Source organism: Oryzias melastigma, linkage group LG11, assembly GCF_002922805.2.
Source record: "Oryzias melastigma strain HK-1 linkage group LG11, ASM292280v2, whole genome shotgun sequence".
Taxonomy (NCBI): Eukaryota; Metazoa; Chordata; class Actinopteri; order Beloniformes; family Adrianichthyidae; genus Oryzias; species Oryzias melastigma.
Genome location: NC_050522.1, coordinates 19522140 through 19534862, shown reverse-complemented (window position 1 = coordinate 19534862; position 12723 = coordinate 19522140). Strand labels below are relative to the sequence as shown.

The window sequence follows — 12723 nt, the reverse complement described above, 5'->3', positions numbered from 1 at the left end:
TCACAGCGTGCGGCGGTTCTGATTGGTCGGATTGAATAGAGGGTGTTGCCAAGTGATGATATGAAGTTGATCTCTATCTCCACGACTGCATCCCCACTTTAAATGAAACAACAGCAACAACCGCTGAAGTCTGTTATGATTTCAGATGCTAAAAGCCGGTCCTCCGTAGCAACTGTTTTTCTGTATGTGCTCCTATGTTTGCACCTCCAGTAAAATTTTCAGTTTTTGTGGCTTCCAGTAAATTGTTGCTACATTTCGCGCATCGCCATGGCAACCACAGGGTAACCTTTACTAAAAAATTATCGGAAACACATCTTCAGAGATGTGGGATCACTGGTGGTGGCTAAAACCGGTTTATTTGTGGAAATCCTTTACAAGCAAACTGCACAGATTCCCTAAAGACATATAAACTTGTGACAGTGGGGATTGAATTTCATGTCTGGATCAAGAAACAGTAGACTATGAATATTTGCTTCATTTTTGTTGTATATACTGTCTCAAATTAGATTATAATTGTGCTTGAAAAGGTCTTAAAAATACTTATCTTCTGCCAACCAGTAGACATCCTGGTTTGGCAATTAATATATTTGAATTTTTCAATGCAACATTCATTTATGTTTTAATCTGTTTTGGATCTGAATCAAGTGAAACAAACAGGGACCGACTTTAACCATAAATGGTGTTTTGCTGATTGGGCCATATTGGTTTTTGACTATTCAGAAATTGTAGTAAGGTGTCTTCTGTGATATTTTTAAAGGAAAACAAAGCTTTGATGAGCTTTTATGGCAAATTATACAATTTCATGGAGGGATTTGCAGGTGTAATCTTTTGAGAAGACTGCCAAAGCCAGAGGGAATTTTCTATGTTGATGATACACATCTTTATATTAAAACAGATGGTTACTTATTTGTTTATTTGAAAACCGTACAACTGTCATGGATGGGGAGAAAATGTGAAGAAACTTAAAGGATTTTAGTAAATCTCGACTCAAACACGACCTAAACACCTGAACTTGACGGTGATAAAATGAGCGCATGAAGCTTAAATGAGAGAAAGAAGATCAGGATTTAGCAGAAGGACTGAAAAGCACAGAGACAGATGTGGATGACTGAAGCTACAACCTACTGTGACTAAAACACACAAACCCAGAAGGAGAACATGACCTGAGCTAAAACTAAGCATGACTAAGCTAAAATAACCACAATACACCGATTCAACTCAAATTCAAACCTTAAGGGGGTCAGAGAACTGTAAAAAATCAGTAAATCATCAGCGTTTCTTCATGTCTTGTGCTGCTGCTGGCATCATGCAGGCTGACAGGGATCTAACGGTAATTGGGTCTTTTTTTTTTTTTCTTGCAGCTCTGCCCCTGCAGTTGGACTCTCAGGCCTTCCGGAACGGAGACAAGTCTTCAGGGAAAGACCTCCTGACGTCAGACGACTCCGCAGTCTCGGACCTCTCTCCCAAAACAGACTCCGCCCCCACAAAGACAGATGCCTCCTCCAGAACTGAAGCCAGGCCCTCCACCCCTGGCTCCAGCAGCAGTCCCCAGCCCAAGAAGGGTGAGAAACCGCCACTCTTAGTGTCAAAATAAAAGCCCTGCTGAGTGCAACAAGAGTCAAATGAAAGGAAAAAATCAGAAACTAGGTTTACCTGAAGTTTAATAGCAGCATTGGTATCACATCTTGGTGGTTGCCATGACAGCATAGTGTATTTCACCAACCCAAAATGTGGGCTTGTGACAGTTTTCCTAAGGTTTTGTAAATCTTTGTATTCTGCTCCTGAATTTTAAGCAAACACCAAAAAAGAAAGATAAAAGGGCCTGCAATTCCTTAAATGACCACTGGGGGCCGGTTTCTGAAAGGGGCAATTTCCCATTGATTTCAGAGTTAAGATTTTTCCCACTGAGCTTCTTTGTTTTAATTGATAGGTGGGTATTGATATGTGGACAAAACTCTTTCTACTATGTCTCACCCAATCATCCATTCAATGTTGGCATTAACTCCACCCACTTTAGGGTCTTTTTTGCTATAAAAGAAGACAAACGTTTTTCCAGCAATTTAAAAAGTTTTAAAAACTTAAAAGATTAAAGGAAATGCTAAAATTAGAAAAAATGACATGCAAAAATAGATATTTAATAAACAGAAAACACATTTTTAACCTCTAAGACAGCATTTGAATGCTGAAATTTGTGAAAAAAAAGAAAAATATACTTGCTAAAGAATTTCAAAAGGTTACATTAGCTAAATAAATGTGAGCATTTAGCTTTAAAAAACTGTTGACTAATAAAGATGTTGGCTGGTTGTCACATGTCTCAGTGAAAGTCATTCTTTTAAAAAATTCTTAGGCAATATTTTAGCCACAGTATTATTGTTGCCATGGTAACCTTTCAACATTTCAGCCCTTTGGGAGTTTATTTCAAATTGATTTCATGTGAATTATATACAGAGTATATCCAAGGAGTTATGGTACAGATAGTGAATGTTTGAAAGGTTTCCATGGTAACAGCGATAAATGAAAGGGATGGGGATGAATCTGAGGGTATGAAGCCACAGCATCAGTTTTCAGAGGAAAGTCTTTGCCGAAGCTCTTCTTTGGAGACAGTTGTTGATGTGGAGCCGGCTCCTTCTGTAGCTCCTGAAACAGAACTGCTTGGAAGAGGAGAAACGTTCTCTGCCTCTACCTTTCATACGTGATCGTCACTCGCTGATGACCACAGATGGTTGGGAGGCGTGCGGCGAGCGGGGGAGGGACCTCCATACAGATTTATCTCCCGTTCTCCATACATGTCCTCTGTGTGGGACGATCTCTGCAAAGGCTGGAAAAGAGGGGGAAATGTGGTTGCCATAGAAACGTGGGTGAGGAGAGATGTAGGGCGTTCTGTGATCGACTCTAGAGGTTGAGGATGGTAGAAGAGGAGAAGATAATGGAAGGATGTCTGAAAATCAGCCTCTTAGAGGAAATACAAATTAACTGAATTTCTGATATATATTTTTTTGTAACGTCTGATTTGACCTTTTGAACCCAAAATTCAGTATTAGCGGAACCTTAAACTGATGAAGTTTTCAATTTGCCTCAAAGCATAAACACGATGGCAATTTTTTTTTTTTTGCAGTTTTATCTTGACATTGAAGGTTACCAAAAAAAAAGTGGCAAAAATGTAGATGTTTCCGTACAGACGTTTACCTCCGGAACTCTTGGAAGTGTCAAATGTTCACCTGACTTTATTCTGTCGCCGTTTGCAGAGTCGATGAGCTCAGAGCAGCGACAGAAACTCGCCAAGGAGCGGCGGGAAGAGCGAGCCCGATACATCGGTAAGAACACACAAAGATTTGATGCATGAACGGCTTAATCAGCAAACGCTTTCTTAGCCCTGCCCCCTTTCCCACACCAATCCTTTCTTAGCCCCGCCCCCTTCCTTCGTTCAGCTGTGGAGTGATTTAACCACTAATGTGTCTTATTGTTTTTTTTTCTGCACGGCTCTCAGAACAGCAAACTGAGCTGCAAGGTAAGGTGCTCCACTGAGACCTTCATCAGCCTCCATCTGTCCATCCAAAGTCCATCTGTAGGGTTTTAATCTTCCTGTCATTCATCGTGAAACTTGAACGTTAGCTGTTTCATCTTCAATTTCTGTCATCAGATTAGCATCTGTGTGTTAGGGAGCAGAGCCACACTCACACATGCATATAAGGAGCTCTACTAGATGTTTGTGAAACCATGAAGTCAGGTCTGCTGCTCTGGGATGGAGAAATGTGCCCCAATATCCCTGTGTTTCGTCTCCTGGTGAGACACGGATACAAAGTAGGTCTTTTAATCTGGCAGTTAAGGGAAAAGTTAAGGAACAATTTAAGGGAGATTTTTGACAGGTAATATTCAACTCTACTGAGTAGAAATGTTTATCATTCCAAGAATATTATTAATAATAAATGAATCAATTTCTTCTTAAACATTTTTTGGACTTTTACTTTTTTTTTTTTTTCTTAAAGAAGCCACAATTTTTGCTGGAAATGAAATTTTTAACATTACCCAGACTACAGTTTACCTGTGAAGGTTGTTGTTGCAACTATTAGTCACAGAATTAGACGAAAGAGGCTTTGAATTTTGGCTTCTCACCTCTTTTTGGTCCTCTTGGCTTCCCGTTCAACATCTGTGTATCACCACCTACATTGTTCAGTTCGTAGTATTTCTTCACTCCACTCCTTATGTTCAAGTCAGTTTCATGTCAAGTTATTGTGGCCTCCTGGCTCTGTTTCACCTCTGGGATTATCGTCGAACCTGGATGGATTTCTGGATTAGACATTTAGAAATCTCTGTGGATTGCATGTTACAGATCCCCTCCTCCCAATTTCTGGAACAGAAAAAAAAAATCACCACAGCCTCAAATCTGTTAAGCTACATTCACACCGCCCTCTGCAATGCGTGTTCAAGCGTCCACTTCTAATAAGAAGTCAATGTAAATGCACATCTGGGGCTTCTGCATTTGAAACTCTAGTGTTTGCACATTGCTACACAAGTTTCTAGACAGTTTTCTCGACCAATCGTGTGGACGTGTGCTTAGTAAAGAGTAGAAAAAAAAGAAGAAGAAGAAGCCCCTTCCCGATTGTCCAGTGTGAACACCATGGGCTAAATGCATATACGAAAACCAGTGAATATCTCATTCTTGAAAGAATATCACATGTCTGGTGTGTTCCTAGCTTTGAGAGTTCACTCCAAGCTATACTCGGTTCAACACTTCCTGACTACAGATCCTTACAGATGTTTAGTCCCGCTTCCTCCTGGACAAGCAGGAATGAAAACATCCTATCAAGTTACAGATCTGCTTACCCCAACTCAAAACCAGCCTGCAGCCACATGCATTTGTCTGCTTGATATGTTTTCTCTTCATCTGAACCCCCCCCATTTAAGAGTCCTTACTCCTGCAGAGTCCCTAGAGGTTTTAAGGTCCTTCTTAAACCAGACGATCCGTACTGATCTATACCGAGTCCCTTTGACACTAAAGTACATTATTTTGGCTGCTGGGATTGATCAGACACACTTAAGCAAGACGAGAATTTGCTTCTTTCGATCGAGAAGCTGCAGCTTGAACGAACGAGGATTGATTGGTGTTTGATTGTCGTCTGCTTGTGCGCTGAGACAAACAGACGCCAGTGGGAGGAAAAGCAGCTGGAAAATGCTGCTTATTTACTGCTCTCAGCTGCACTGTGGAGCAAAAACCCATCCTCCATCTGTTTGGGTTCTGGAGGCACACAGAGAACAGTCATATGACTCCATCTGAACACTGGAAAGAGAGATAAAACAACTGTGACGCTCTAAGAATTTTGTCTTGTGTGGTTCTCCAGATTTAGCCTCTTTCGGATTTTTTTGCAATAACAAAAATACTCATGAAGCCCCGATGTGTCTGTAATGGCCAATGTCTACAGTTTAAATAAACAACATTTGGAATGTCTTTAAGAAACATTTCCATTGGATCCCTACATGATACCATTCCATGATTGGCTCCAGCAGAAATGATGGAACCTGTCAGATTGAGCTCTGACTTTTTGTTGCTTATTTGCAACAATCCCGGATTTTATTCTGTGAGGATGGCAAGCTGTGAGATTAGTGGGGCCCCTGGGGTATCACTGTAATCCACACAGGCTTCACAACCTGCATTATTATAATAGTTTAGCCGGACAAGAGGTGGCATGTAGACTGAAAACAGAAGGGGTGTCAGGACAGATCCCAGGGGAACGCCAGCACACAGCTGGGAAGTTTATAAGCTCAAAATATTAATTAAAATGTTATTTTTTTTTAACTCAAGGGTAATTACCCCCACAAATCTTATTATTAGTATTTTTAAATCCATCCATCCATCCATCTTCTTGTCCGCTTCTTCCCTTTCGGGGTCGCGGGGGTGCCGGAGCCTATCCCAGCTACTGATGGGCGAAGGCGGGGTTCACCCTGGACAGGTCGCCAGTCTGTCACAGGGCCTCAATCACACACCCATTCACTCTCACATCCACACCTAGGGACAATTTAGAGTCACCAATTAACCTATGAAGCATGTTTTTTTTTGGACGGTGGGAGGAAGCCGGAGTCCCCGGTGAAAACCCACGCATGCACGGGGAGAACATGCAAACTCCACACAGAAAGGTCCCAGCCGGGATTTGAACCGGGGCCTTCTCGCTGTGAGGCGAGAGCGCTAACCACTGCGCCACCGTGCAGCCCTATTTTTTTTTTAAATCATTAACAATTTATACAAGAATGTCTAATTTAAAGGTGGAGCTTAAGAGGAAAAGGCGGAGCACTGCATGGAGAAAAGAAGGATGAATAAAACAGGTTCTTAACAGTCTCTGTTGTGATCGTGCAGCGGCTAAAAAGGCCCAGTGGCTGGAGAAGGAGGAGAAGGCCCGCCGACTGAGGGAGAACCAGCTGGAGGAGCGCAGGAGGAAGCTGGAGGAGCAGAGGCTAAAGACAGAGAAACGCCGAATTCTGCTGGAGGAGAAGCAAAGACAGAAACTCGAGAAGAACAAGGTGGGAAATAGCGAAGCAGTTAGATATTAGGTGCATCCAGTAGTGCTGGGCGATACGGAAAAGATTGTTTATCACGATATAAATGATTTTATATCACAATAATGATATATATCATGATATACCAGAATAAAGTATATTTTCAGTTATTCTCTGAAAAAAAATACAAAAATGTTGCAAAAATGTTTTTAAAGTACACAGTAGTTTCAAGATTCTTCAACACATTTTTGCTAAAAAATTCAGCAATATGGAGAATTTCAAGGTCTAATACTCGAATAGGAATGAACGAAGGTGGGAACCCTCTATTGTGGTGAAATGGTTTTAAGAACAAACGTTCTATACACACAAACGTCTCGTATTCATGTCATGTTTCATAGGAACGCTACGAGGCCGCCATCAAGAGATCCACCAAGAAGACATGGGCGGAGATCCGCCAGCAGAGGTGGTCCTGGGCCGGCGGACTCAACCAGACGTCACGCAGAGAAAGTGAGTTTCACCCAAACAGCCGGAGACTTGCGCGATCCAGAGTGCAACCCGAGTCTTTAGAGTGAGTCATGGCCTCTGCTGATGCAATTCCAGGAAACCGTCTAGGACTCCTCCGTGCTTTTAGACAGCAGCTGGTTATGAGTGCTGAAGCTGTTGTGAGGAATTGGCTGTGAGGTGTGAGGAGTTTCCCTTCACAACCTGGCTTTGGCACAGACCCGTGTGTAATGTTCAATCCCAGTTTTACGGTGTTTCTAAAAACACCACTCCCTTCCCAGACTTTCATCAGAGTTCCTCCCGTTTTTTACCCCCAAAAGTTTCGACCCCGTGTTCAGGGAGTCCAGGACGGGTCGGCCCAGCCTCACCCCGGCCGCCTTGTGAACAGTTGTTGTCTGTTGCGTTCTCTCCGGTGCAGGCAGATGCTCGGCCTCCACGGTCAACTTGCCAAGACAGGTGGACCCTGTCATTAACAACAGGCTGTCCAAGTCCTCTGCCACGCTCTGGAACTCCCCCAACAGAAGTAAGGACGAGCCGACCTCAGTGTCCACCAGGCCTCCCTTCCCTCCCCTCCCTCTCCATCCGTCCTCCTCTCACTGTGATCTGGTTTTGTTTTGGTTAACTCTTGTATCTGGTGGCTTGCCTGCTTGCCTGTCACATTCTTGGTTTCGTGCATTGTGGGTTTTATTTTCAGTTGGAGGTTTGTCTTTGATTTGAGTCTCCTGTGCATTTTGGATCAGCCTTCTTTCCACATCACACCAGGCCAATTTGTGTGCTGTGTCTATATAGTTTTGGTATCTTGGTTTCCTGGGTTTATCAGTTAACATCCTGTCACCGCACATCCTTTTTGGTTGTCCCCTTTAAATGTCATGTGGGTGGTTTGCTCTGGTGGTGGTGGTTGTGCTGGACTTCAGAGTGACTGTTGGAGTAGATTGACAAGTAGATGCACTAAGTTTTATTTCTGATTTAACATTTGATTTTGTGAAATGTTTCCTCTATTTACTAGGTTTTATTTAAGATTCTGGTCTTGTTTTGGTTCATATACAAATTCATTAAAATTACTTTTTTGCTTATTATACAGAATTCTGATGAATTATTGCATTAATATATTTTGATGAAATAGTAAGTTTATTTAAGTAAAAAAAACAAACTGTTGAATAACTTGATGGTTTAAGCAAAATGCTAATTTTAACATGCTAACAGGCTGGTAGTAATAGCGCTAACATCTTTAAGTTAGCATGTTTACCTTGGCATGCTAACGCTAGCAACTATGAAATGAAAACTAAAGGAGACGTTAGCTTGCTAACTATGCAAACGCTATGCTAACATTGTTAGCATGTTAACTTTTATTCTGTTCATTTCTTAAAGTTTTTTTTTTGTTTGCAGTTACTTCCACAATATTTAGTGAACAATAGTGTCACTTTCAAACTCAAATTCAAACTTCGTTGTAAATGCCAAGGTGTCCCCCTCTAAACAAGTAAAAAAAAGCTGGCTAAATATAAACATGCTAGCTATAGGCTAAGACATTTTTGTCTGCGTTGGCTATGTGTAGCAGTTTAGTTTGTTTACAAGTCACAGTATTTATAATGAAGACGTGCAGGTTCTCAAAATACTAACTATTCTGCAAAACCATGATGTAAAAAATTTGCGTGAAGAAGTTTCCATGTGGCGTTTTATACTTTGACATTTTGCGGATTCTCTTGGAATGATCTTGCAGTCTTCTCAGTCCTATTCATATGTGAACCCTAAAAGTGAAGTGTGAAGTTCTGCTAACATGTCGACTGGAAATGGCCGCCCAATTCGACCTAGCATACTCCGCAAACTACAATCATTTCCTGTGTTTAGTCCTTATTTTGCTACTAACTTACATTTTCAAAAATTGAACTGACAAAGTTTTTGTGGGAGAGAGAACGCCAAAGGCTCTAAGACCAAAAAATTCCACTCAATTGCACTGGTATGATTGAGTCCTAACAATACATTAGTGTTTATTAGCATGAGAAGCTGCCATCTTGAATTCCTTGATGAAAGGAATTGTAGAACTGGGAAAAGATATCAAAGAACATGACAGCTTTATATAGTAAATATTATATGTTTGAAACTGTTAGCTGCTAGATGCATAAACAAAATAAGCAAAATAAATGCATTAAAAAAATCACATGTTTTAGTTTTTATATCTTCAGTATTTGGGAATTAGCCAAATTGCATTAGCATTCTGCCTAAAACATACAATGTTTACTAAAACACAACAGACCAAAACGTTATCATAAACACATAAAGTCTTGTAAACTTACCTTTATATTTACATATATTGCAAGAGAGGATTGTTACAATTTCAGTGACTATAGTTAGCTTGTTTTATTAGCATAGCATTGTGCTGCTATGCTAATCCGGCTGTCAAGTGGCTAACACAAACATGCCAAAGAAATCATAAAATGTTTACAAAAACACAACAGAAACAAAAATGTTACGATAAACTGGTTCTGTAAACAACTTTTTAAAAATCTGAGGAGAGTATTGCATCAAGTTCACTGACTGTATTGAGCTAGTTATATTAGCATAGCATTGTGGTGCTATGCTAATGCAACTGGCAGGTGACTAACAAAAAATACCAAAGAAAATATACAATGTTTACTAAAACACAACAGAAACTAGTATTTATAGCAAATTCACTGACAGCAGTTAGCTTGTTTTATCAGCTTACATTGCTGCTCTATGCTAATGTGTTTAGCAGGTGGCTAACACACAAAAAACAAAGACAACATACACAAAAACATGACAGAAACAGAAAATGTTAGCATAAACTTTTAATATTTATTTATATCTGAAGGGGCTGCACGGTGGCGAAGTGGTTAGCGCTCTCGCCTCACAGCGAGAAGGCCCCGGTTCGAATCCCGGCTGGGACCTTTCTGTGTGGAGTTTGCATGTTCTCCCCGTGCATGCGTGGGTTTTCACCGGGGACTCCGGCTTCCTCCCGCCGTCCAAAAACATGCTTCATAGGTTAATTGATGACTCTAAATTGTCCCTAGGTGTGGATGTGAGAGTGAATGGGTGTGATTGAGGCCCTGCGACAGACTGGCGACCTGTCCAGGGTGTACCCCGCCTTCGCCCATCAGTAGCCGGGATAGGCTCCGGCACCCCCGTGACCCCGGAAGGGATGAAGCGGTCAAGAAAATGGATGGATGGATGGATTTATATCTGAAAAAATCAAAGGAAAGTTAAGCCAGGATTGAATATTGTTCAGTTGTATTAAGATATCAAACCAAAAAGAATGTCTTTAATTTAAAATTGTTGATAAAACTTGAGGAGTAGAACACAATTATCAGAATATGGAAAAATAAAGTCTCCTATTTTGCACAACAGATGCAAAACTTGTTTACTGATATGTGAAATATGTATGTACTGTCAGATACAAATTCTGGCTTGTTGGGAAATCCTATTTATCTTAACACATGTTTTTTTTTTTTTTTGGGGGGGGGGCTAGCCTGTCTTTATTTGTGGTTGACATTTATTTGTTTGGGTTTTCACAGAAGTCCCTGCAGATATTTTCATGGTTTGTTCCTGTGAATTCTGGTTTTGATGTGAGTCTAGAAAGCCACATCACTGTCCCTGCATGAGCATAACTCCCATAATAATCTGTTTCATTCAGATGTTCCTGTAATGCAGACGCTTCTTCAGGTTCATGAGCAGAGCGGAAAGCAGATCCTCTGGAGATGCTCTGTTATGATTTAACTGAGGGGGGGGCTGGTGACGCTCATGGAAACAGACATCACTCCACCGTCCTGTCTTGCCGCATTGTAGAGGGGGGGGCGCGTTGCCTAGCAACAAGAGGTAGTGAGGTTATCAGATAGTCATGGAACATGTTTGGAGGAGGATACGTCCGGCTATCTCCGTAAGCTCGGCGACAACACGTTCACGTCTTTGAAAAAAAACAAAATCCATCTGATCCCTGAGTGTCACGGCATCGTGGGTAATGGCGTGGACGTGGGTGGAGCAGCCCGCAAGCAGCAGTCAGCAAATATGAGCAGCTGATGCTGTTCAAACAGAGATCTCTGTATGGTTTTTACTGCCTGAACGGGGAGGGAAAACACTTGATCGATCAGCTGACCATGTGTCCAGCCTGAACTGACTCTGTGACGTGCACAAAAACACTGACCGAACCCGCCTTAAAGAAAAAAAAAGAATTTATTGTAGACAATCTGGATTTTTATAAATTAGCTTTTTCAGCTGAAAATATTTGAAAAGGTCTAGCTTTACAGTTTATAAAGAGTTTAAACCTTTTCCTCTTCATTTTGGTGGAGAAAAAGTGCTGAAAGTTTTGCTTAAAGCTGCAATGACCATACAGGGTCCAGTTGCCGGGCGGAATACTGAATTCTAAACCAATCAAACTGCCTGGATGATGTCATCAATTCAAAGGTTCTGAACATTTCGTTGTAGAAATCCGGCAACAATCCAAAAACGGCAGTTTCTTTTTAAATATACTGTACACACAAGTGAAAGAGCTGAACATTTTTCAATTAGAATTTATTTAAAAAAAAAATTAATTAATATTTTTAGCTGAAAGTTTTGGCTCAAAGTTCATGAGAGTTTAAAAGCTTTTCTCATTCATATTAGTGATGATTAAACACCTCATTATTTCAAAAACTATTGAAAAAAAGTAAAAACATTTTTGTATTTTGTTGTAGTTGCGACAATGACAAAAAACATTTATCTAAAAGAATTAAATAAAACAAAAGTGTAAGCAAGAATGTCCTGTGTGAGCTGAAAGATGTATTGTTTAAATGTGAACATGCAGTCAATGGCCATGAGTTCTGTACGTGGAGCCTGAAAACGGACATAAAAACTTGCGTAATGATGCGTGAATTTGAACGCAGAAACCCAAAATGCACATATACACATGTTTACATAGACTCCATTGAAAGTGGCCGTTTGAACGGGTGTTGCTGAGAGCAGTGTGAACCTCGCGTTACATCATTGAACAGAATTGTAAGGAAAGTGAATTGTAGCATCCCTGCTACGTACCATTACATTTAAAGTGTCAAACACACGTGCTAAATTTAAGTAAGATTTATTATTTATTGTTTCATTACTTTACACCAGGAAGGTTTTTTGTCATTATTATTTGTTTATTAGCAAATAAAAAAGAAGAAAAAGATGCATTTTTAGTTTTTTGTTGTTGTTTTGTAATAAATCAAACCAAAACAAAACCACAACGTTAAAAGTGAGGTCAGAACCGAATCGTGGGAAAAGTGGATTGTGCATCCTAGCACTGAAGAGGTTGTAGAAAGTGATCCAAAACAAAACTGTATTTATTGGAGATGCTGAAAAGCGCTTCAAGTTTTTAGTAGTAACGTCGGCCCCCAGCTTAGGATCCTTCCAAAATAAATCAGGAAATCCTTGAATTCATTAAGTTTTACAAAAAAAATGCTACGTATTATATAAACTAAGCAAAAACCTTCCATAACGCATCATTGCACAGATATTGATTTGTCTTTATTATGTTTTCCAGTGGTATTGTGTCTCTTCTGACTGCATCTCCCTGTTATGCTGTCAGTAAACAAAGCAGATTTTTTTGCTTCAATTCAATCACCTCAGGGACTTGAGAGTTCGCCTGACATTTGCTCTGATGTTCTGCTGGACCGTTATCAACACAAATCATGTTTTGATCGGGGCTCAGTTCTGCTTCAGGTTATGAAACTGACCCTTTATCTAAAAAATGGAGCTGAAAATCGAACT

At 40.5% G+C, this 12723-nt stretch overlaps 1 protein-coding gene across 6 annotated transcripts in view; it reads left to right on the top strand.

The window, feature by feature from the left end:
• The window catches only part of LOC112162838 (MAP7 domain-containing protein 1), a 32960-nt gene that overhangs the window by 11918 nt on the left and 8319 nt on the right, over positions 1 to 12723 (top strand). For 2 of the 6 annotated variants that reach the window (XM_024298771.2, XM_024298758.2), the window contains exons 2-7: positions 1362 to 1562; positions 3246 to 3314; positions 3488 to 3508; positions 6350 to 6513; positions 6888 to 6996; positions 7409 to 7513. In XM_024298771.2, coding sequence (XP_024154539.1) covers positions 1362 to 1562; positions 3246 to 3314; positions 3488 to 3508; positions 6350 to 6513; positions 6888 to 6996; positions 7409 to 7513 — 669 coding nt within the window. The remainder of the gene's footprint in view (positions 1 to 1361; positions 1563 to 3245; positions 3315 to 3487; positions 3509 to 6349; positions 6514 to 6887; positions 6997 to 7408; positions 7514 to 12723) is intronic. The other 4 variants (XM_024298797.2, XM_024298780.2, XM_024298765.2 and 1 more) reach the window with 3 other exon arrangements.